At 38.1% G+C, this 25,376-nt stretch overlaps 2 protein-coding genes across 5 annotated transcripts in view; one reads left to right on the forward strand and one right to left on the reverse strand.

Annotated features, from left to right (window-relative positions):
- Window positions 1-4,985, reverse strand: part of ESF1 (ESF1 nucleolar pre-rRNA processing protein homolog) — a 51,670-nt gene extending 46,685 nt beyond the window's left edge. Inside the window, exons 1-2 of one of the 3 annotated variants that reach the window (XM_039320468.1) lie at window positions 4,930-4,985; window positions 1,865-2,483 (exon numbers count right to left, since the gene is read on the reverse strand). In XM_039320468.1, coding sequence (XP_039176402.1) covers window positions 1,865-2,447 — 583 coding nt within the window. In that variant the 5' untranslated portion in view covers window positions 2,448-2,483; window positions 4,930-4,985. Of the gene's footprint in view, window positions 1-1,864; window positions 2,484-4,884 lie in introns of all 3 variants that reach the window. The other 2 variants (XM_039320470.1, XM_039320469.1) reach the window with 2 other exon arrangements.
- Window positions 4,986-6,077: 1,092 nt separating this feature from the next.
- NDUFAF5 (NADH:ubiquinone oxidoreductase complex assembly factor 5) lies at window positions 6,078-22,167 on the forward strand. 2 transcript variants are annotated; one of them, XM_039320471.1, is made up of 11 exons: window positions 6,078-6,498; window positions 8,461-8,501; window positions 9,778-9,841; window positions 10,735-10,782; window positions 10,884-10,987; window positions 11,812-11,851; window positions 14,053-14,250; window positions 16,547-16,607; window positions 19,471-19,554; window positions 20,693-20,775; window positions 20,952-22,167. In XM_039320471.1, the coding sequence occupies exons 1-11, from the start codon at window positions 6,247-6,249 to the stop codon at window positions 21,039-21,041; spliced, it is 1,065 nt and encodes a 354-aa protein (XP_039176405.1). In that variant the 5' UTR covers window positions 6,078-6,246; the 3' UTR covers window positions 21,042-22,167. The 2 variants fall into 2 exon arrangements, with proteins under 2 accessions (XP_039176405.1, XP_039176406.1); XM_039320472.1 differs by having other exon boundaries at window positions 6,449-6,551.
- The last annotated feature ends 3,209 nt before the right edge of the window (window positions 22,168-25,376 follow it).

Consider the following 25,376-nt stretch of genomic DNA (forward strand, 5'->3'; position numbering starts at 1 on the left):
TGGGTGACTGTTGAGTTGTGTTCTAGAAGTGAGTTCTCACAATTGACAGAAATCAACACTGACCTGAAGTCATTAAAAAAAAAAGGCATCAAGCTCAGACATCCCATTCACATTTAAAAATCAAGTTATTTAATATAAGAGAAACATTAAGTATTACTAAAACATGTTTTACGTCAGTGGTTCTCAACCTGTGGGTCGGGACCCCATTTGGGGTCGAACGACCATTTCACGGGGGTCGCCAAACAATGCAATTTTTTTCCCCTTTTCCTTAGCTGTGCTACTCCCTTTTATTCTGTTGGCTTTTGAAAGCCAATAGAATAGATTCTCTTGAATAGAGTCTAATTCTATTGGCTTTCAAAAGCCAATAGGAATTGTCCAGGCTGTCTCTGCCCTGCTGAGCCCGCCAAAAGTCCCATTCTGCAAACAATGTTGCAAGTTGTCTGCAGCGAAGGCGAGCTGTCTGGAAGTTTCCACCCCTCCTTACTGAGCTACTAAAAATGTAAGTAAAAGAGGGCCAGGGATGGGAGGTGGGAGGCCGCCGGGCACAGGGAGGGTTGCTGGCGCACGTGGGGCCCAACGGGTGCCTTACCTCCCTTGGGCTGGGCCAGCTGGTGGCCCAGCCGGTGGTCGCCCTGCGCCGTCGCTGCCCCTTGCCAGCTACGCCTCGGCCGGCGCAGGGGGCAGCACCACGCATGAGCGGCGCTCCCGGGCAGGGAAAGTCCTCGACTTACGACCGGTTGGGTAGTCCTCAACTTACGACCGGTTAGGAAGTCCTCGACTTACGACCGGTTGAGTAGTCCTCGACTTACGACCAGTTGGGGATCGCGGCATTAAAAAGGTTGAGAACCACTGCTTTACGTGAAAGAAAAATTAATACTACTATTCATTAGTACATTACTGTGTTGTGTTCTGTGGCCTTGAAATTTTTAATAACTGTTTAGGGAAGAGGTGCCAGATAGAATTTCAGGAGGTACAACAAAGAGTGGTTTGTGTCCCTTAGTGACAAATCACAAATGACAATTACTGTTGTAGAGGGTGCTAACATTAATCAAACATTTCTGAGGGGCGTAGGGCATATAAAAGGTTGGGAACCACTATTTTACAGGAACACACAGTTACTACGGAATAGATTTCTTTGGAAAGATACCCTTCTGTAGCCCAAATAGTGATACCGTGCAGGTTTTACAGCTAAGTAGATATTCTATTTTAAAAATCAAGATTTATCTGAACTGCATCTTCCAGAGGTTTTATCAATTTCCCTATTGATTTTATATGTAAGTATATATCAGATCAAACAGAATCCTTTTAAAATTATGCTATTAACAGATGATTTGTTAATAATTCTGTTACAACAGAAAGATTAGTATTAATTTTGGTATAATATAATACATCAATCTGCAGTTACATAGGGTCAGGCTATTCAATTATTTTAGTAGACAAGATAGATAAACACATCAGGCGCTTCCATCTGCATACAATATCTTTAGAAACAAGGAAAAGAAGAGAGGGCAAACAAACTAGTTTCTCAATTGTAATGGTTTCAGAATCAGTCAGGGCTAAATTCAAAATATGTTAACAATCCTTGTCATGTTTTGAAACTAAAAGATATTTTTAATAAGATGATTTAATTTGGATGTTTCAAATTATAGTAATTTATAATTGTTATAAATTTCCTGTTTTGAGAAACAAGGCATGGTATGCAAAGAGAGAAGGTTATATATCTCCTGGCTTAACTTACTAAGATTTGCTTATCAAAAGCAAGGCAATGAAACTTACCTCCCAGGAGAAAATAAAACTGATGCAAATGACAATTATATTAAACCAACATTGTTCCCTTTTCAGTGGCCTGAATTATTTTACTTACTGTAATTTCCCATTGTTTTTTCTTTTACAGTCTTCTTTGAAGATTTTTTACATAAGGTCTCTTCAGACATTCCATCATAACTGTTCTGCTTTGGGGGCGCTACTACAAGGTCTTGTGGAAATTCAGTTGCTTTTTTTCCTTTTATATCCTTTGCTGGCTTAAATGATTTGCATTTTTCATCATCACTTTTTAAAATATCTGACTGTGAGACAGATGAAACCTTATCTGCCTGCTTGCTTGTTTGCCTACCAACTGAAGACTTTGTGGAGTTTTTTCCCCCTTTAGATTTGACCTTTTTCAGATTTGCTTTCTTTTCAGTCTGCTTACTATCAGTCTCTGAAATATCAGAGTCTGAATCAGAAAGCTCATAAAAACGTTTCAGGTCTTCTGTAGAGGTACGATTAATTGGTCGACCTCGTTTATCCACAGTATATTTCAACTTGAATTTTTTGTCATGGAACATAGCCCGAAATCTTGAATCAATTTTGATCTTGCGGTCCTTTTCTGGCATTTCCCAAAACCGAGGGTCTTTTGTAATGCAAGAAAACCGTTTGTCACTCGTGAGTTCCTTCTTAGATGCCATTCTTGCTTTTTTAAAAAATGCAACAAACCTGAACTACTGAAAATAAAGAAAAAATAAGTATTATTATATCATAAGAAACACTATCTCCTAAAATTAAAACAGTTCAAATTATCATTCAATATAAATTTACTCCACATATTCTCCCATTGATCAGACATTATATTGTATCCAAAAACTTTAGCCCATTTAATCATGTCGTTCATGTTCATTCATGTTCCATATTCATTTTCAATAAAAGTTTGTACATTTTAAGTGATAACATGCTCACCATTAGTGTACAAATCCTATTCATCTTTTCATAAGACGAAGTATCACTGACCTGATAAATTTTCAAAGATGTATGAGGGAGTGTCAAATATATGATAAAAATGCAATCAATACGAAGGCAGTATTTATCATCTTAGGTGAACATGTAACAAAGCTAGGAAATATTGGGATCAGTTACCGTACGTACTTTAATTCAGAGAATTCTTAAAATAAATGTACAAATAAAACCAGAGATTTTCCTTTAAGGCTTGGTGAATAGACTGAAAGAAAGTATGGGATTTTGTTTCTATATATTACAATAGCAGCGAAGACTTTTATTGTGGAAAGATTCCTACAATGGAAAAATGGATGAGGTTAATGAAATTGGCTGAGATGGAAAAATTAACTACTTTGGTTTAAGAGAAGACTGTCTGGCTTTTTGTTTGGAAACCACTTTTGGATGTTTTGCTTGAAACTGAAATAATGGAACTTCTGGAATTTGAAGATTAGAATTGTTTATGATTATAAAAATATTGTGCATTATTAATTTCAGAGTAAGAGGTTAATCTATTTTATATTTTTATCTGTACTGAAAAAAGGTGGAAGTTACTCTTTTTCTATTTCTTCCTTTTTTCTTTTCTGCACTTCTAATATTGCTTTTTTCATCTTTTCTTTCGCTCCTTTTTTCTGCTTCCTTATATTTTATCTTTTGTTGAACCTTAATAAAGTTATAAAAAATTAAAAAGCCGCATTCCATAAGACTAAAAACATTACTTTTGATAAGATTTTCAGAGAAGCATATCATAAATAGGAAAACACATTCAATCCTCCTCCTTCCACTCTAATGTTTAACCTTCTGTAAAATTGTAGTTTAATTTAGACATCATCAAAAAGTATATGAATATAGGCTGATCCACTTCTCCCAGGAAATGGGGCAGGTGGAATAGGAGCCACATTTTCACAAAAGTCTCCTAAAAAGTAAAAGTAGAAACTGAAATATCTCTGATGGCTGCTATACTAATGTGAAATGTTTCACTAATTTTCTTGTTTTAAGCCAGACAGCAAATTAAGATAAAAGAACTGAGTGGTTTCAGCTTACCCTTCTACTGGTCTAGTCATGCCATCTCAAAGATGGGATATTATTGCCTGGGAAAAAATCTTTTGAAATTAATAATTCATGCAACTATTGTATTATCTGCTGACTCAGCAGTATCCTTTTACAGCTTGGATAGCTGTCAGAATGCTACCATCCCAAGTCTGGGGAAACGTGGTACTACCCACCAGCAGAATACAGTAGTCTTAAAATATTTTTCCTGAGATGTGTAGCTACTACAGCCACTGAGTGTGTGCTCTAAATAGTTCAAATCATAGTGTGATATTATGCTGCAAATATGCAATAGATATAAAATATATTCAGTTAATAAATGCAGCCAAACAAAATTTTACATAAACATACTCTCAGACCTAATATCTGTGATTTTAAATTAGGGATGTAATAAATTCAGTATCTAGGTCCTATGAGGAACTGTTTGTTGCCCTTAGAGGCATCCAACATTTTTAGGTCAATTAAGAATAACATTAGATATCATATTACATCCACCTATGTTGAGGCACATAAATTTAAATAACACTGAACAAGATTTCAAGTTGCTTCATCCTTTGGTTCCATTTATATGCATATTAAACCTAACAGATTTGAATAAATATGTACTATGCATTTATCACGGTATATGTTACACTTACATTGTTTATTAGAAGATCAAAGCAGTACAGTCAAGATCCTTTCTCATATTACCTTCCACTGATATATTGTTGGGTGGATAGGATTTAAACACTGGCCAAAACCAAGCAATAAATGTATAGTACTGAGATTTGAAAACAGGGCTTCATGATCCTAACCAATACACCATGCATGGAAGTAACAGGTACTAGTGTATTTTAACTGAGAATCTAGCAACGCAGCAGTTATTTCTCGTTAGTTAATATCAAACAACTACATTCTAGTTTATCGTGTTGCGGGAATCAGAGTTGAACCCACTGTTCACTTAACAAAGATTTAGCATAAACAACGTGCAACGCGAAAGGAAATGAAAGTCAAGATCCGATTAGCTATACCTGAGCCACAAGGCAACACAAAAGAAAGAAAACACCCTCGCGTGTTTTACTGCTCCCCAGTAAAAATCACACTTACTTAATTACGTGTCAGTTGCTCTAGTCTACCAATATTTCCACTCACCTATACAGACCTCGCGTTGATCACACGGATCGAAAAGACTTCCGTGCGCAGAAAATTTACGTCATTTCCTACGGCGACTGGAAAGAGACAAATTTCTCTTAACTCCGTAAAGGTAACGGAGATTGGGGGAGAGGAAGCGTGGTCTCTCTGGAAGCTATCAGACCAAACGCGTGCTGATTATTTCAAAGAATTACTACGTTAAAGGGAATTTGAGTCTACTATTTTGGGTCGTTTTAAAAATCTGGATTTTAATGAACTCCCTCAACAACTCTATCGTTTTTGTTTTTATAACACACATCCAAGAAGCACTGGTTGAACGTAGGCTGTAATTTATCCTTCAGCATAAGACCAGCACTGTCATCTATGCTGGAGCAAAGACTTAGGCATGCAGTTGTAATTCGGTTCCTGTCTCTGTATAACAACGGGGCACAGAAATATGACTTACAATAACATTGTAGTGCATTTCACCATAAATATTGGAGCTCAGAGATGCAGTGCTGCAATATTTTAACTATACAATGAGGCTGAAAGAGAAGGCAATCACAACTTAGGTTTCTTAGACACGATTTGCACGCCTCTATAAACACTGATTATAGATTGGGTAATTTGATTGGGTAATTTGAAGCTCAATATGTCATGTAAACAGAGCCAGTGAGAACTCTTTTGTTTCAGGATGTTGCTGAATCCTAGCAATTGGCTTAGTTCAATAGCTACGATGCGTTAAATGTGTAAATAATATAAACAGAACTTCTAAGTCAGTATCTGGATTATTTCCCTAGGGTGCAAGTCAGCAGAAATTGCAAACTATTATTCTTCCTAGAAGCCAGAGGGAAAGTGAGTTGGTGGTTCTGAGTGTCATGCAAAAGCAGGTCAGGATTGGTTTCACACTTCATGCTAAATCCTTATTTGTTTATGGTTTATTGAATAAACCAATTGGTTGGTTTCGCACATAATGTAAACCCTGTCTGTAACTGATACAGGCACCTACTGCCTTTCCTTCCCTTCTTCCCGAATTTTAACCCACTTGCACAGTCAAGAAAGCTTGTACACTACATAGCAATCTTGCGACAACTTAAGAAACTTCGCCGTCAGGGTTATTTTAAAAAATATACGAATTTCCGCTACGCAGTGTGAATAAGCACCTCCTCCCATTTATTTCAAATAGATTTGCAGCTCCCTCTAGCTCCAAGCTAGCGGGCAGAAATGACCTGAACTCGACGCAGGCGGATATTGCGAACCCGATATGCGTTTGTTGCTCTCGCCCCCTTTCTCTTTTCTAGCTCTAGTAGGCTTTGTAAAGCTGGCGCCGGCGGAGCAATGGAAGCGAGGGCGTTTCTGCGGGCATCGGGTTTTTGCCGTCTGCAGTCAGCCGCGGTGAGAGGCACACCTACTACTAGCAGTCTCTGGTTCCGCCGCCGCTTCGCCCCTTCGGCGCCCGGGGCTGTGGGGTGTCGTCCCGCTACGGGGCCTGGAGCCCTCAGCCCTTTCGACCGGCAGATGAAGAGGAAGCAAAAGAATTGGGCAGCCGGGCAGCTTCACGCGGAGCGCTGCGAGTACCTACGGGAAGAGGTAGAGGCGAAGGGGCGAGAGGAGAGGTCTCTCCCTATTCTTGCTGTGCCTTGGAAAGTATTGAAAATACTCTAGCACTGATGATGTTACCTAGTTAGGGCAATGAAACGTCTGCAAGAAAACAAGCAAGCTCAGAGAGCACCAAGGATCCTCTCACTTTATAGTTCTGTTGTCAGAGGAAAGCCCCAAGCAATCTAGCCTCCAAGTATTGCTGGGGAATACGGTACATGTGTAGCCTGAGCAAACCTTTTAGCCTATTTTGATTTCATATTGTTCTTTAGCCATTTGGGATGTGGTGTCTGTATGTACTTTTCTTAACTATTCCGGCATTGTCGATTTAGTTTGGGATATTTTGAATATTTATCTTGTATTGGTTAATGACCCCAATAACATTAAGTAAATTGCTGGGGTTAGATTCAAGGTCGTTTTGATTTTGTTTTCACTTTGACCTTACTTTGGTAGTTGAGATGTAAAAACTTTTGATTTGCTAAAGCAGCACTTTAGTTTTGTGTAAGCTTAAAATGGGGGGAAAAAAAACAAAAACCAGGCAGTTACATATGCAAGTAGTCTTTAACTTACAACCAATTGTTTAGTGAGCATCCAAAGTTACAAAGGCACTGAAAAAAATGATATATGACATGACCACTGCACCATTTCCACGGTGATGTGATTAAAATTCAGGCGCTTGGCAACTGCCATGTATTTATGATCCATTTAACAACTAAGACAAAAAAGTAAAATTGGGCACAATTCAGTTAACTGCCTAGCTTAGCAATGGAACTACTGGTCCCCCCCAACAACCCCCCCCCCATGGATGTAAATCAAGAATTGCTTATAGTTAAGGCACCAGGCTAGAAACCTGGAGATTTTGATTTGCAGTGCTGTCTTAAGCACAAGGCTAGCTGGCTGACTTGGGCCACACACTTTCTCTCAGCCCTAGGAGAGAGGCAAAGGCAAACCACTTCTGAAAAGCTTTGTCAAGAAAACTACAGGGACTTGTCCAGGCAATGCCATGAGTCAACACTAACTCAAAATATTGATGACACTAAAAAACACACAATGCTATCAAAAGACAAAAGATCCCTGAAAATTAATAAGCTGATAGCAAAAATGTTTATAAATTGCAGTTTATCTTTAAATACCATAATTTGTTCAATCTTGTTATGTTGAGTAAATTGCAATGGAAATATACACACGTTGCATCAATACAAAATTCATGATTTACAATTTAACACAAACTGCTTGTGCAAATTTATACAGCACAGTGAGTACAGTGGTACCTTGGTACTCATTGCTAATTGATTTCAGGAGGCACGATGAGTACCAAAAATGATGAGTACCAAGAAAATTTTTCCTATAAGGAATAATGTAGTGAGTCACAAGGCAGCCAACACCGGAAAGTTCTAGTTTGTGTGTTGAGTACCAAACAAACAAGAGTTCCAGGATAATTTTTTTGCATCAAAATGCGTTGGATACTAAATTTGGTACTGTGAACCAATTCCATTGATAGAACTATCACAACTAGGATGCAGATCTTTTTTAGAAAACATGATGGCAGCAAAGAATAAGAAACAACTCTAGTGGTCATCTGGATTATTACAGTGTACTTCTGGTAAACCTAATGCTGTGGCTTGGCATGAAGTGTGAATTCTGTAATAGTTTCAACATTTTCTCCCAATCCTAATACCAAATATTACGATTGCAAAAAATATGGAATAGAGGAGTGGAGTGGAGTGGAGTTGAATGGAATGGAATGGAATAGAATAGAATAGAATAGAATAGAATAGAGTAGAATAGAATAGAATAGAATAGAATAGAATAGATCATCTTATTCTGGAGCTCATCTAGTCCAACTCATGCTAGAGCAGGAGACTTGTACTATTTCAGACGAATGGCTGTCCAGTCTCTTCTTGAAAGTCTCCAGGGTCTATATTTTAATAGACTTTTTTTTCTGTATTCTAGGTCGGTGGTAGGATGGCCGATCGTGTGTTTGACATAGCCAAGTAAGATTTTATCTCGTGTTTTTATTCTACAAAATGATGTGTCTTGTCTATATAATCTAAATTTTATTTATATGTATAATGTAATTTTATTCTATTTTATTTGTTATTTGGAGTTCTTTTCATTTTATCTTGGCAGTGCTAAAAAATGAGGATGAGGAATTTCTGATCCATGAGGCAGATGGAACTGGGTTGCTCTGTCTTCTTCTGAACAGAAGCTTGGTCAGATGTCTCTCACCTATCTTAAAGCCCTGCCCCTTAGATAGCAGACTCATCTTTAGCATTATCTATAATCTTAAAGTATTGTGACCTACAGTGTGATCAGAGCTTCATGTAAGATAAAAAAAGATTCTCATTAAGCAAACAACATACAGCACAAACATGCACTATGTCAAATCTGTACTGTAAATATCGAGGCAATATTTTAAAAGTATGTGAAATTCTAGGATAATCAGTTGATTTGACTCAGCTGCGTCAGTTATTTCAATTGGGTGTGAGTTTGAGGAGGGTCTTTCCTGTACATTTGTATATTTTGGTTGCCATTCTCAAAACTTGATCTTCTTGACGTAGGATTGTAGAAGTGAATCACGCCCCCATCGAAAGAAATCTAGTCCTCTGAAAAGGAGTTTTGATGCTCATGAAGCTAAAAGATGTTGTAAAACCATTGCTAAAGATAGGCATGTTTGATTGAAGTAACCACAAGTGCAATCAGTGATTAAAACCTAACATCCTTTTTCCTATAAAAATAGTGTTGGCTAAGGCTGTTGAGTAGAGACATCACAAAATACACTGTCGTCTGTGTTCCCATTTAACCAGAATCTCTGCCTATTAATATAACTTAGATGAAGCTCAAATCCCTCTGTAAGCACTATTCATTGTTCTCACCCTGCATATCAAAGAAGACTGGGCAAGCCTGAAGCCTCCAGTTTCATGGCATACTGCCATCCTGGATTTGGGATTCTGGAAGTCTTCACCAACCACACTAACCCAGATTTGAGAAATATTCTCATACTTTTCAACCAGGAAACAGAACCATAGTATAAGCCCTACAATATGCTTAATTCAGTTTTAGAGGGAATTTAAAATCTATTAATAATCCTAAAAGCAGAAAGGTTTTCTGCTGTGAAAGAAGCGTTCTGGTTTCCATTTGTTGCAGCTATCAGTTTAAGCTATATGTCAGCCAGCTTCAAGGAGACAATATATCTTTGAAGTTTTGGTTAAAGTAGATCATTGATTTACAGTTTTGCATCTTAATCCTATTCTATTTTTCATTCTTAAGGTCATTTCCCCTTGCTTTGGACCTTGGGTGTGGGCGAAGCTACATTGCTCAGCATTTAAACAAGGTATTAAGCTTTTTGTAGCTTGGTTTTGTACGTACAGTACAACCTGTGAGATTGTGGATTGCTTAACAAATAAGAATCTTCTCTTCTATTGAAATCACACTTGGCTGATTTACACAATACATCAAAATAATAAACCATGGGTTATAAACCAGAATGATTGGATTTCTTCAACACATGAAGGTGAAGCTAGACAGATCCCATTATGACTTAATAGGTTGTGGGAACCTGCCTAATCTTGTAAATTTGAATCAGACAACTGGACTAAGCAATCGAGCCTTTCTTGCATGCTAAAAATAAGATATAACAAATGTCACTCCTGTTTAATCATATTGTATCTCATTGTTTCAGCTTTTTGACATACTGTACTGTGTGGTCATAAAAAGTAAACCTCATTGGTTCAGTTGGAATCTTAAATAATTATGCAGAAGGTTGGAATTAATTGCCATGACTTCGAATACGTGGGGTTTTCAAGAGAAGGCAGAATACATTTTAATTGTATTTTCTTCTTTATGTCTGATCAGAAACATTTCCCAGCTAATTAAAATGGTTTTCTTCAGATAAAGAACTAGAGGTCTGTTTTGAGCATGGTTTGAATTCCAAAATACCTGATTTTTCAAAAATGTTTGTGGCTAGTTTTAGACTGGTAGCAGTAGTTCCATAGATCAATTATTTAAAATAAAATGTTTCAAAAGTATTATTTTTAACAACATAATGAATGCAAATAAATAGTTTAATGGTGCATATATATAGTATTATGTTTAGCCAAAACAAGGCCTGATCACATGCAACATACATGCTACTCTTAATTTTCCTCTGGCTAATTAAACTTACCTAAGTTTCCTAAATAAAATCAATAAAATAACTATGTTATTTACCACTTATTTTTCTTTTAGGATGTTGTTGGAAGGCTTTTTCAATCAGATGTGGCTGAAATTGCTCTGGTAAGATTTGCATGATATTTGTCAGATATTAAGTCATGCTACTGAAAAGTTGAATTGTCTTAACTGGAGTCCTCAATTATTTCTCTTCTAACCTGATTTAGAAAAACACACTAGATTCAGAAATACCAAGAGTCAATATCATAGCGGATGAAGAATTTCTCCCTTTCAAAGAAAACACATTTAATCTTGTTGTCAGCAGTCTGAGGTAATTAACAACTGAGTTAAAGCAGACAGAAACATTTATAATGAGAATAGTGATTTTTGTAATTGGGACCCTTGGGTTCTAAAACTGTTCCTGAGGTTGCAGTTTTGTGTGTTAGTATAACATCTATCTATTGCCAGGAAAATCAAAAGATTTGGGCAGTTCAAATGAGTACAAAGATTCATTGCAAGCTTAAGCTCTCTACAAGAATCTGAACTACTAATGGTCAAAGCAATTTGGCGATAGATAAGAGTCAATGGAATTCAAGGTAGGCTAGACTGAGATCTCTTGTGGGCGCCAAGGGACTCATGACTGAGGATGCATTTAACCCTTCCCTTAGGCTCAGCCTGGTCATCATCTACAATTTCTGGCCTGCTATAAGAACAAGCGTGGTAATTTATAATTGAGAGGCCAGAAGATTAATATAAAGAAAATGGACTTTATTATGTGTACTCCTGCAGCCTTTCCAGAACACTCTTTTAGAAAATGTGGTGTGTTATCAGCAGTAAAAAAAAAAAGAGAAACGTTTACGAGTCCTTGAATACTACCCTCTATTTTACTAAGTAGTTAAGTTAAAGGGATGGTACCTGTTTTGAATTTGCACAATACACTGAAACTGAAATTTTGGGTGAGATGCATAGCAGAAAGGATACCATGTGCATTTATGTTACTTAAGATGTTGGCGAGTTGCGCAAATGCATCTCTGGTGTGCTGCATATATTTTTCTTGTGCCAATATACCAATCTGCCCTTGCTATCTAAAATTTACAGTGGTGAGAGAGTTTTTTGCCTTTTATTAACTTGTTTTCTATTGTAATTACTTTTTAGTTTGCATTGGGTCAATGATCTTCCCAAAGCATTGCATGAAGTAAGTACACCTGTTCCCTCCCTGTTAAGTATTAATATAGTGGTGACAATAACACTTCATCTTAACCATTGTTTAGTATGCAGGTGGCAGCTCCCGACTTACCTTGCTTGGGCTCAGAAGCTAAGCTGGTTCAGGCCCAGTTTTGTGATGAGAGAGGGACAAGAAGACTGGGGACTAGACTGAGAGGTTGAAATGACATCCCAGAAGGTGGCAGTAATAAGCTACATCCTTGCAGTTGCCAAGGAAACTACATCAGTGTATTCCTAAAGCAGCAACAGATTTGTCAGAGCAAGCAAGCTAAACTCAGCAAGAATTGTGCATGGCTAATAGCTATGATATATTGAATGTGAGTTGGCAAAGCAAAGAAAAAAGAAAAGGGGTGGAGTAAAATAGCCTCCTTTAGGTTATTTCCCACAGAAACCATATTGTTGGAAGAGATACTATCCTGTAATATTATGTCTTGCATTCTATAAAGGTAGTCCTTGACTTATGACTATAATTGGGACCAGAATTTCAGTCACCAAGCAAAGTAGTCTTTAAGCAAGCCATCATGTGATCAGATCTGATTTTACAAACATTTTTTTACCATGATTGTTAAGCAAATCACCACAGTTGTTAAGTGAATCACCTGATTGATAAGTGAATCAACTGGTCAATAAGCCAAATCCAGCTTCCCCAATTGACTTTGCTTAGTGTTGGATCCCGCTGGAAAGGTTGCAAATTGTGATTTCATGATCAGAAGACTCTACAACCATCATAAATGCAACCCGGTTGTCAAGCATCCAAATTGCAATAATATGATAACAGCTGTAGTACGACAGTGGTAACATCAAAGACAGGTTGTAAGTCATTTTTTCCAAGATGGTCATCATTTTGAACAGTCAAACAAATAGTCATAAGTCAAGGACTACCTGCAAATTTAGTCTGTAGTGTATTCACCCGCTCGCAGTTAATAAACTGGGTAAAGTTCAGTTCAGCCCAGGGCAGGATTCAGTAATCCATAGCCCACATGCAACTTGGGTTACTCTATACAACCCAGATGGTCCACATTCTTTTCTTTGCTAGATTGGAAAATAAAGATTGCTGTTCTGATAGCTACTAGCAGCAGCAACAACAGCAGAAATGCAGTTTTCTTACTCCTTTCTTACTCTCCCATCCTATCTCAAGATTTGCGCTTTTTCCCTGTGGATTACAATATTGGAGCTTTAGTGGCTCAGTGGTTAGAATGCAGCATTGCAAGCTGACTCTGCCCACTGCCAGGAGTTTGATCCTGACCAGCTCAGGGTTGACTCAGCCTTCCATCCTTCCGAGGTCAATAAAATGAGGACCCAGATTGTTCAGGGCAATATGCTGACTCTGTAAACTGCTCAGAGAGTGCTGTAAAACAGGAGTACCTAACCCCCGGTCCATCAACCAGCACCGGTCCACGGCATGCCAGAAACCGGGCCACGCAAACAAGTGAAGCCCCATCCATGGGATGCAGGCAGTATGCAAAGTCACGCCCTCTCCTGTCAGTGGAAAAACCTCTCTCCATGGAACCAGTCCCTGGTGCCCAAAAGGTTGGAGGCTGCTGCTGTAAAGCACTGTGGAGCAGTATCTAAGTCTAAGTGCTATTGCTATTGGAAAATCTTGGCTAAAGTAAGATCACTGGATACAGGAGAAAGTCTTTTCTCCCAGAAGTCCCATCCATATATTTATTCTTCCTCATTTGAAAAAGAGCCTGCTGTCTGTTTTGGGGAATGCCTCTTTTTTGCATGCATATACATATGTGTGTGTATTATTGCTATATATCCCTGACCTGTAGCTACATCTACATATAATTTTCAGAGTCAAAAAGATTGCTCACTTCTGTATCAGAATATTGATCCATATGTTTGGGGGCAAATTATTGCTGAATTTATTCCATGTTATACATTTCCTAACAATTGAGATGTGTAACTTGGAAGTCGTACACCAAACTGAATGGCCCCTTCCAATTCTGTTCATTTCTGCAAATGCACTAGTTAAATATTTCTTGTGTTACATGTCCAATGAGATTTTGTGGAATTTAAGAATGAAGTAGGTCTAAGTATTTGTATAGTGACTTTCATTGGCATGATGCATTACTATGAGATTGGTGGAGTTTACTTTGAAGTAAGACTTTAGCACCAAAATGTAGGTAAGGATATATTAGATAATGCCTGGTTTAATTATGATTTTAGGTGCACCGAGTCCTTAAACCTGATGGAGTATTTATTGGTTCTATGTTTGGGGGAGATACACTCTTTGAACTTCGCTGCTCTTTGCAACTAGCAGAACTAGAAAGAGAAGGTGGATTTTCTCCACATGTGTCTCCTTTTACAGCAGTGAGTGACCTAGGACATCTACTGGGAAGAGCTGGCTTCAACACACTGACAGTGGTAATTATCCATTACAAGGAAGAAACATTCCAGAAAACTACAACAGATGTTAATCACTATTGCTATCTTGTTTTGACTGAAAGAAATCTTTAAGTTGTAATAAAGTACAACTTAGGCCATAAGGTAAAGTAGTCATGGGAACCAGACTATGAACTGGAACCAATATACTTAACTTTTGCAGCTGATCTATAGAAACTTGGCCAAACCTGAACCTGCCCTCTCTGATAGACATCTCCATGGATCGAGATCTGAGGGAGAAGAGCTTTACTTGCTGAAGTCTCCTGGATTTTGGCAGAAGGACTTCAAAGTCTCAGATTGTTCAAGTTTCCTTATCCTGTTCATTTAACCAAAGTAATTGAATGTACTCTTCTACAATCTTTCAGAGACATTCCAGTAGGATACTATGATCAATGGTACCAAAAGAGATCAAGGAGGGTTGTGCTTCCCCAATTCCAGACATCACCAAACATGATAAATACAATTTCTAAAGATCTAAATAATCTGTTTCCTCTAAGGCTGTACAGTGTAGAGGCACCTTTCTCTTCACAACATTTCCTAGAAAAGAAAGGTTGGGGATGGATCTAAAATCCAAAATAGTTGGCTTGAATAAAGGTTTATTAAGTTGATGGCACACTACTCTTTAAGAGGCGAGGGAAACAATCCTTCACTCAAGGAAGGACTGATTACTGCTTCAATCCAGCTTCCTGCCATCTCATAGAAAACCTTAGCCAGCTATCAAGAACAGAGACCCACCTAAGAAGTGGTGGAACTGGCATTGCAGATGTTCTATCTGCTTCCTTGGAATTTAGAAACTCATAATGATTCCAGACCACAAGAGGACATCCCTCAAATTAGTGTGTTGGTCCAGGTGAAGCCTAGCTCCTCTTAAATATAAGCAGTTTTAACGCTAAGTCTTCACAGCAACCCTTCAGATGCCAGTCTTGTCAAACATTCTTGAGAAAGGAGCAAGTTGCATTATGAGGGCTGCTGGATGGCAGTAGGATGGCAAAATATTTTGGTTTTGCTACTAAACATGAGCTTGTATCAGTGTCCAGTCAGACCTGAAGTGGGCCTTCCAGCTGTGTTGAGGTATCTTCTCAACTACTTCATGTCTCTCATCTCAGTAAACCAAGAAACTGCAGTGGATCTCCAGGCAGAGAGAGGTTGCCCCAGTGCAATCTAGTCCAGCTCCCTACATGCTCCCATTATTCCAATGGGTGATCATAATCAAACTGCATACCAGACTCTTGGGAGATTCCCCAAATGCCCTCTGACCCATCTTTTCCCACTGTGGAGAAAGTGGGGTCATAGTAAAATTCCATGGCAGCAGAGAATAATCTGACTGGTAAGGATGAGTGAGCCACCCTGTCCATTGTGTGGATTTGTTTTTAATTGTTTCCATCTTCTTCTTTTTTGGCATCCTTGTTATCTTTACTCTGTACAGCTATTTTGTTTGTTTTTAAAACAAACAAAATGTTTTCATTGCAGTTGCCTAGAATTGTTGGGAATTGGGCAGCATATAAATTGAAATGATAATAAGAAAATATCCCCTATGAGAAGTGGTGAAATTAAATCTCCTCCTCCCTCCCCCCCCCATTTTCCAATTGGTTTGTGTCTGCCCACATCAGAAACTAGATCTAGTGTATGACCTTTCATGTACATCAGGCCCTTAATAAGTTAGTCAGGCCTGTAGTTGTTTTTGTGGTTATGAACCCCTGGGCTGCCCCAGCTCCCTGGCAGAAAGAAGTTGGGTTGAAGTCCCCCAACTTTATTATCCCGGGGACTGAAAGAAAGCAGGGGAGGGGATGATTTTTAGTAACACATTTTAATAAGCCATAGCTTATCAAATGAACTATTTTGTCTAGGTTTACACACAGCACCAACTCCCAGTCTTTGATTTACAGTAGCCAATCAAACCATGATAAGCCTTAGTGTGGTATACAAGCCCAGTGTCTCTCTCCTAGCTATTGCCTCAGGTTTCTGTTTCACAAGCTTGCTGGACTACTACTCTTTTAATAACCTGGAGTAAAACCATCATTTGTTGGGGTTTGCTGTACTTTTTGTTTCTTATTGAAACAGATTATTCTTCTATCAATGTGCAATGTTAGCATTTTATTGATAGATGCTTCTCCAGTTCAATAAAAAAAGTATTCTATGATATGCAGTGGGATGTAAGATGGAGAGAACATCATTAGCAATGTTCAGTTTGACCTCATTTATTTATTTCTGAGGTCCCATTTTTAGAATTAATGTGTTTTTTTCTAGTGATTGTCAAAAATCTGTTTACTATTTCCAGGATTCAGATGAAATCCAAGTTAACTACCCAGGAATGTTTGAAATTATGGCTGATCTACAAGGCAAGTTCCAGGTTTTTTTTTTAAAAAAAAAATACTGAGCTACCAAAGTAATTTGACTTCATTTGGAGAAATACAGTAAATTAGGGTTTATGGCTTTATTATTGAACTGTGAAGTATATTGATGAGAATAAATACACTCTTTCAGGAGAAATTAATGAAAAGTATATAAATATAGAAATAACATACATTTCAGGACTGCATAAAATAATTTACCCTTGCAGTCTACTTTTTCATACCCTGTTAAGATTGATAGAATACAGTTCTGAATATTGTGTTTAACTTATTTATATTCAAACATTAAAACTTCCGTATGCTATGCTCACATTTTTAAAATGAGTGGTAAACCTATAGGCAGAATTTTGAAATTATAATAAAGAGGTTAATAGCAAAGTGCTCAAATTGGGAGAGGGGTATTATTTTGGGACATTCTCCAAGTTTGGGGAGTGAGAATTAGAGCAATTTATCTCTTAGAACCCACAGCTCCCATTCTCCATGCTCACCACTTTGTGGCACCATCTGGAGGGGGATGGCAAAGGAGAAAGGGGCAGGGGATCAGATGACAAAAGCATAATTGGGGCACAAACCCTACTTCTTTTCTACAGGCATCACAGCATTGCATGTGTGCCCCCAAAAGCTGTACCCTGCTGTACCACACCATGCACTTTCCTTCCTCCAGAAACAGTTGAAAAAAGCTGGTTTCTCTCCCTCTCTCTCTCCCTCTCTCTCTCCCTCTCCCTCCCTCTCTCTCTCTGTATGTGTATGCATATTTGTGTGTATACTCTGTATGTGTGTGTGTGTGTGTGTGTGTGTGTGTGTATATATATACACACACATAGAATGGACAGAAATGGGTGAACAACAGGCAAGTCAGCAGATTACTGAGTCCTTTGGGATTGGGCGGCATATAAATATTTGTAAATAAATAAATAAATAAATTACGGGGAGGACATTGGAGAGGGGAAGATGGACAGTGGGGGAGGAGGGTAAACAGGAACAGCAGGTAGAGCAGCGGATCAGGAAGGAAAAGACATTGAGGAAGAGAACATCAATAGGAATGGTTGATGAAAGGCAGGAGCAATATGTTAATCAACAGGTGGGAGGGTTGAAGGAAGGGGGGGAAGGATGACAGGAATGGACAACAAAGGGTGTATGAATCGGCAGGCTAGGAGAGGAGGGGAGTTGGAGGAGGGAGATGAGATAGGAACTGGCAATGGAATACAAAAACGGCAGGCAGACCGGCAGCCCAATAGGACTCGTGTAGTGCCAAATTGGAGGAGGCACCTTGCATTGGGTAGAGAGGAGGGATTGAGGAGTGTGTTAGTGATAACAGCGCAGGGAGGGAGAGACGGCACAAGGATGACAGAGCAGAAAAATACAACGTTAGAGTGCAAAAAAGAGAGGACGGAATAGTTAAGGCAGTCACAGGCAATCAGGAAGAGTGGCCCTGTCACGAGGGCAATGAGTAGGCAATTGGATCAGCAAGGGGATAAAAAGAACTTTCCCACCCCCTAAGCTCCACTCTGAGGACGCTGGCAGAGGACCAGCGAAAGCTAAGTTGTTTTAATCTTGTATATAACTGTTTTTATTGTTTTAAATGTTGTTTTAACAATAAATACTGGAGTATACTCTTCGCGGAGATCGAAGATTGCATCATTGAATATATATATATATATACACATACACACACACACACACACACACACACACATACATACACTGTATATATACATATACCTATATATGTACACAACGAATGACACCAGACCCACACTCACGAAAACCATACAGGATATCACCACCACATATCCACGCAAAAAGCAAACCCAAACCCACACCGATGATGAGGCACGACCACAAACCAGAAGCCAGACCACAGCTGCATAATTAGCCACTTTAAACCCCCTCCAATCCATACATGAAGCAAACTGACACCCACCATGAAGATGAGGCATGACCACGAATGCGAAGCCAAACAACAGCAACGCAGCTCACCATCTCACATCCCCCTGCAACTCAGACTAACCCGAGCACAACAAAGCCCCCACCCAAACAGAACACTCCCCCTTCCAATCAGAGCACAGCCAAACCCCCCATCCAATCAGAGCATAGCCAAGCCCCTAACCAATCAGAACACACCTTCACCCAATCAGAACACAGCCAAGCTCCCACCCAATCAGTTCATATCCCCACTGGCAGTTAAAAGGAAGAAACAGCTACGATCACACATTGCTCCTAGAAGCACGAAGCCAAAAACACCAGCCTGAAGATGACGAATGGGACTTCATTGAAACATCGCCAAGACACTTCCAATTTGACGCGGGAGATATATATATTATATATATATAAAATACAACATAGCTATCACTATACATCAAGTGGCTTTTCATTTCTGCTTAGACTTGACTCACCAGTGTAATTTTGAATTAGACTGAATTTAATGGAGTTTACCTCCCCAGTGACAGATAAACTATTGTTCTGTTGTAGAAGGAAGATATATGTATATGTTGGAAGCTTTCTGCTGCAGGTGTACTGAAGACATTTTCACAGAAAATTGTTTACTGGTAAACCATACCGGTATTAAGTGTACTTTTTATTTGTATAGGTCTTAGTTTTCACTGGGTTCACTAACCTTAATGTATATAAGTTTATAAGGAGATTTTTGGACTACAGACTACTTACTGGGGCTGCAGTCCTGCATGTTAACCTCATTGTTGATGGATAAATTCGTCTTTGAGTAAGCAGAAATAAGATATTTGGTGTTATTTTAAAACATTTGTGTCATCTGATCCTATTCACATTGCTGAAATATATTCAACTGATGGTGTGTGCTGTATCTTCTTTTAAAGCTTAAAACTGTTTTTAGGTATGGGAGAAAGTAATTGCTGTTGGAACAGGAAACCTATGATACACAGAGCAACTATGTTGGCAGCTGCAGCAGTGTATAAAGGTATGAACTTTTCATTAAGTAACTCATTTTTATCACTTGAAGCTAGATTTCTGTCACTCTATATTTTCAAGCTTGTTCAGTCCACTCTATTTTCTGTGATGCTTAAAAGTTCGTGAAAAAATTTGCTTTCAGTAATTGGGCAGCAATATGTGTAGTCCCTGAATTATGACCACAGTTGGGGGACCATAATTTTGATCATGTGGTTTTTAAGCAAGTCATTACATGACTGGATATGATTTTACAGTCATTCTGATGTGGTTGTTATGGTCATTAAGCAAATCCAACTTCCCCAATTGATTTTGTTTGTCAGAAGTTGGCTGAGAAGATTGCAAATTGTGAACATGTAACCGCAAGCTGCTGCAATTGTTGTAAATGCAAGCCAGTTGTCATGTGCCCAAATTGCAATCAATTATATGACTATGGGGTGGTGTAACAATCATAGCTTTGAGGAAAGGTTGTAATTCACTTTTTCTGAGGCTGTTATAACTTTAAAGCACCATTAAGAAAATAGTCACAAGTCAAGGACTACGTGTAACTCAACATTTCACATTCTTCTACCATCTACAAATATGTAGCTTTGGATAATTTTCCTCAGTAAATAAATGAGCAAATATAATGTGTTTGACTCGTTTGTTTAATTGGGTTTTATTTATCAGTTTTAGGACTTGTGGGGCGAACAAATCAGGTTTTAGGTCACATTGAGGCAGAAGTATTGAAAACTCAAAAAAGTTCACAAATATTTAATGTACCATTCCAGCACAGATATGTAATCCATGGGCCTTAAAATGGAAAGCTATAGTCAGTAAAGTTGCCATTCTTTGTTGATTCTTCTCATGGACCGCCATTGTAAGGAGTTGTTATCACTATCCTACTACAGTGTTCAGCTCAAACAAAACAGAAAAGGGAGAGGAATTTATGTTAAGAGGGCTGGTGTGGTTCCAATGAGCCCCTGCATTCCCCCATGCTCTCTCTTGATGGTTCCTAATAGTTGATAAATTTGCTGGCACGGGAGTTGGACCAATACATTTGAAGCTACCTTGAATTAGATACAGATCACTTATTTTATAATAGATTAGGTAGGTTTCTGCTGTATTTCTTGTTGCTGTGCTGAAATAGTGCAAAATGTTTCCTTTTACAGAATTGTATGGAAATAATGATGGGACAATACCAGCGACATTTCAGATTTATTACATGATAGGATGGAAATTCCATGAATCACAGGTAATATTTACCTTCCCTGTAATATGTGGGGTGGCTAAATGAGAGTATGTATTAGAGTTTTTAGTTGATTTTTTTTAAATAAAACCACATTATCTTATCTCTGCAAATATTGTATAATCTTGCTTTTGACACTTAGTTCTTAATATTTAAAATTACAACGTCTTTCTCCTTTTCAGGCACAACCAGCCCAGAGAGGTTCTGCAACAGTGTCATTTGGAGATCTGAGAAAAATAAATGAACTTATTTCAGGCAAAAAAAAACTTTGACATGAAATATAGTAATATAAATTGTACATAGCTTGTTGGAATATTTAGCAGTTACCATTTAACTTTGACAAACAAATGACATCATTTTCCCCAAAACTACTTCGGTGCCTAGAAAAAAAAGGGGGACTATCTATATTCCTGTTTACTATGTCAGTGGCTGTATTTTTATATGTAAATTGTAATAGTAAAATTGCCAATTTGATCTGGGTACATCCAGAGAAATGATAGTGTGTATTTCTGTACACATATATTACCTGCCTATATGAAAATATGAGAGATCCAGCTATTCAATCAAAAAATGAATGCTAAAGAAGAAATTTGGATAGTTCCTATGATTCCTGGGTAGTACATGGAAGGTCTAATTCTGGCTGATGCAATTCTTGCACCTTCCCTGAAATAATGTGCCCTCTGTTATCTAACAGGTTGTTTGATGAAAGGAAAGCCATGCAATTCCACTATGCCAGGCTACAAGCTTGTAGGACTTAGATTCTTGGCCAGGATCCCAAGGCCCACCAATGAAGAGTTGAGATGAAATGTAGGGGTATACAGTATGCATATTCTAAGAATAAAGAAATAATGGGCTTCTACTTGTATGGTTATCCCTTAGGTAACTATTACAAGCCACATTGACATTATGTGCATCTCATTAGAGAAATGTATCCATTGCATAAAATTATATCTGTTAACTTGGGCCACTTGTGAAATAACTATATGATGCACACATACGCATTTACCCACTTTGTCTCCCTGGTAACATTCATATGCCAGCCAAAATAATAAAGACCCAGATGTTTTCTTGGTTAAACCCATTTCTATATTTTCTTTCAATTTTTTATTCAATTATCTAGAATAATAAGAGTTTTTTTATGCTGTATTAGACAGTTATGTCAGTTATGCTGACTTGGAGCAAAATTATCCAAAGATCTACTGCTATCTCTTATTCTAGCTTTTGCACTTGTTAAAACTGTGGGGATTTTTTCCAGTAAAAAAAATTGTAAACTACAATAATCTGTCTATAATACTATGACTTCAATGACTTTACAGAGCTGCTACATTTAATTCCTCCTATATATGTGCATGTGTGCCTGTTGTGTATAAAATAAATGTGCTTGCATAGTTAATTGAACCATAGTTTACTGGAATTAACTCAACATGTGATCCACAAATACTCTAGTCACATTTTAGCCTGTTATGTTGTGAGAATCCAGCGCAAGTTGGGAAGCATAATTTGGAAGAGCTAATTAATTGATCTATATCAGGGGTGTCAAACTCAATTTTACTGAGGGCCGCATCAGCATTGTGGGGCCGGGTGGTTGTGGCCAGAGTGGGTGCAGCCTACTGGGCGAGCGTGGATGGAGTGGGTGTGGCCTACTGGGTGGGCGTAGCCAGTTCTACATTCGCGTCAAGGATGTGGGATAGATCTGAGGGTCTCTGGCAGAAGGGGGTGGGACTGAGGCAAGTGCCAAGGCATGGTCCACTGGGGCAAGTGCCAAGATGGCCACCACTAAATTGTACATTGACTCCCGGCTGGCCTCACTGTTTCCACGATGGCTTTGCAGGCCACATGAAACCACTACACGGGCTGCATCCGGCTTCTGGGCCTTATGTTTGACATGTCTGATCTATATACTATCAAAATTCTTGTGTCTGTAACCTTTAACTGGGAAAACTGCTCTGTAGGACAACAATTTTTGAATAAAGGTACCTCAAACAGTCTATCTTACAGAATGTGTTCAAAATCTGAAACATGACAGCCATGGAATTGAAATTTGGCAAATTTTATAAAACACTTTATGAATCTTCATAAAACTTTTGTATGACATAATGCAATACAGAATATTATAAAACATATTCTGTGGTCAACTCCTTATGTTTATGTTACATGGTTCAACATGGGCTATTTTCAAGTGCAGATACAATTTTAATTATCTCCCTGAATTTTCCAGTGAAAGTAGTACATTAGAAGTTCTGCCATTGTTAAAGGCATTGAGGAATCTGGGAAGAAAATATCAGTAAACAATGACCCAGTGGGTCACAGGTTGTCTAATATGCCTTTAAAAGGAGGTCCATTTCACTTCTGAGGTGCATGGCAAGTTGTGATCAACCAGGCTTATTCATGCTTCCAGATCTATAATAATCCAAAACCTTTCTTCCAGTGTGGAGGAGATATAAGCACATAATGATATGGGGAAACTGATATATGGTAGAGCTAAATACTTAGAGATTGCTGGAAGGGACAGTATAGCAGTTCTTCAGCTGTTCAAAATACATAAGTTGTAGTATTTTTGAACTCTGAATGAACTGATCACACATCAAGATGGTTACATGCAACTGCATATACTTGTCCTGAGTATTGGTTACTATCTCTTTAGGGCTTCCATATTCACACAATAATGCTCAACTAATATAGGTGTATAAACAATCTAAACAATTCAAGCTTCAAATTCCCTGTTCTAAACTTATTAGAAGGATTCTGGTGATGGATCTGATCTATCAAGATTATCAAGCCAAGAATACAGATGGATCACCTCTTTTCAAATTCAAAACGTTTTGCACATCTGTACTCCAAATTAGTGTTGCTTATTTGAAATTTAGTACATTGCGTGAATCCAACCCTGGTAATTTCTAGTTATGCTTTATGGCTTAGTGTATTTTATTAAAGCCTAACAATTGTATTTAACTTAATCATGCAGAATGCCAGCTATGCTACTGAGCTTGGAACAAGGAGACAAAGAAGCATCTAAACACGTAAATGGTTGAAGCAAAATCCATTTGAGCATTTAGATGTCCTAAATATTTGATCTTTTTACATTTTCAAAACTACTTCAGTACTCCTATTACCCCATCCTATTACTATGCAGTTTTTATGGTTACATTCTCTTGTCCTTAATTTCAGTCTCTTGACCTCGTGTTCATCAAAGAGCTAAGGATTATGAACTAATTGAACTAGAAAGAAATATCACTCTGATAATTATCTGTAGAAGACTCTTGACTTATATTAGCAAAAAGAAATTAAATGCAAGAACTATCCTTAGAAGGATATAGTTGCTTAGATTGATCGGTTAAAATACAATACTGTATCCTTACATTCACCTTTTGTACAGCTGAGCACAGGAGACGTGGATTCTTCTTCTGTCCTTTAATTAAACAGACTGGCCCAAATGTCTGTGGCCTGGTTTACATAATACTAAAACAATTACATTGCCCTCACACGCATTTGGGCGTTTTGCATGTCAGGGAGATGATGGAGTTTAGGGGGAATGGACTCTTAGTTTTTGGCTGTGAGAATTACATTGTAGTGGGAATGCTTAGCTCCCCTATAGAAGTTTTGTTTTCCTTGTAAACAGCATAAGCATGTTTATTTCCTCATGAGCCATTTCAAGATATCAGCCTGAATGTCAAGGTGATGCAAAGATGGCGTATGAAAGGAGCTGCTAAAAGGAAGAATGACATCAAGATAGACACACACACACACACACACCCTCGAGCCAATGGGAGTTATTTGTGTATGTTGGAGCTTGCAAGTTTCCTTTTTGTTTTTCCTTTATTTTCGCCAACTATTGCTACTTGCCCAGTTCTTGAGAAAGGAAGAAATCACATAAGCATTGCCAGTACTTTTTTTTCCCTAATGCCAAGTCTAATAAAATATCAGGCACTTCCTGGAGAAAATGAGTAGAATCGCTATATTCCTTGAATATTGTAGTGAGTACTTAGCCTGTGGCTATGTGCTATAAGAACCACTCATCATAAGATCTGATTTGAGTTAGGGATTGACTGGATTAAGGATGTAATGAAAGCAAAATCATTCCATTAGTGTGAAATAATGCAGAACCAAAGGGAAGGAATGAAAGGAACAATGAACCACTGAGGGAGAAGAAAGTCAACTCAGTCCGGAGAAACTCAAAAGCACAAGAAAGACATTAATTTTGTTCAGTATCTATGGGGTAGAGAGAAAGTGAGCTTTCAATTTTCTGTTATTCTATCCTACAATAATAAAAACCATACCTGAAGTCTCTGTTGCTTTTTTTGCTTGACCTTGCCTGGTAAGGGTTGACAATCAGTATATAATTATGTATATAATTAGACAACAGCTCCACCATTCTTGGCATATCTCAAAGACTAATCTGGACAGTTGATCTATCAAGACAGGTAAATAGGACCATGAACATTTATCCACATGGCTTCATTTATTTGTATAAATGTAGAATCCATAACAAATATTAGAATCTGAAACGGATAAAATGGGAGGATACATTCCACGGATCCATTTCATGAATTCATCCTAGTTTTAGTACCTATTCTCAGATCTGCCTTTTGACTGGAGCATCTTTCATC

The sequence above is a fragment of the Crotalus tigris genome, unplaced genomic scaffold, assembly GCF_016545835.1.
Source record: "Crotalus tigris isolate CLP2741 ecotype Arizona unplaced genomic scaffold, ASM1654583v1 scf7180000023639.2272817, whole genome shotgun sequence".
Classification (NCBI taxonomy): Eukaryota; Metazoa; Chordata; class Lepidosauria; order Squamata; family Viperidae; genus Crotalus; species Crotalus tigris.

Bases quoted from the DNA above. Each gene is read 5' to 3' on its own strand.
- NDUFAF5 (XM_039320471.1), top strand. From the start codon at position 6,247: ATGGAAGCGAGGGCGTTTCTGCGGGCATCGGGTTTTTGCCGTCTGCAG. The intron at 9,842-10,734 runs GTATTAAGCTTT...TTTTTCTTTTAG, and splicing joins TTGCTCAGCATTTAAACAAG to GATGTTGTTGGAAGGCTTTT. The intron at 14,251-16,546 runs GTAATTATCCAT...TACTATTTCCAG, and splicing joins GCTTCAACACACTGACAGTG to GATTCAGATGAAATCCAAGT.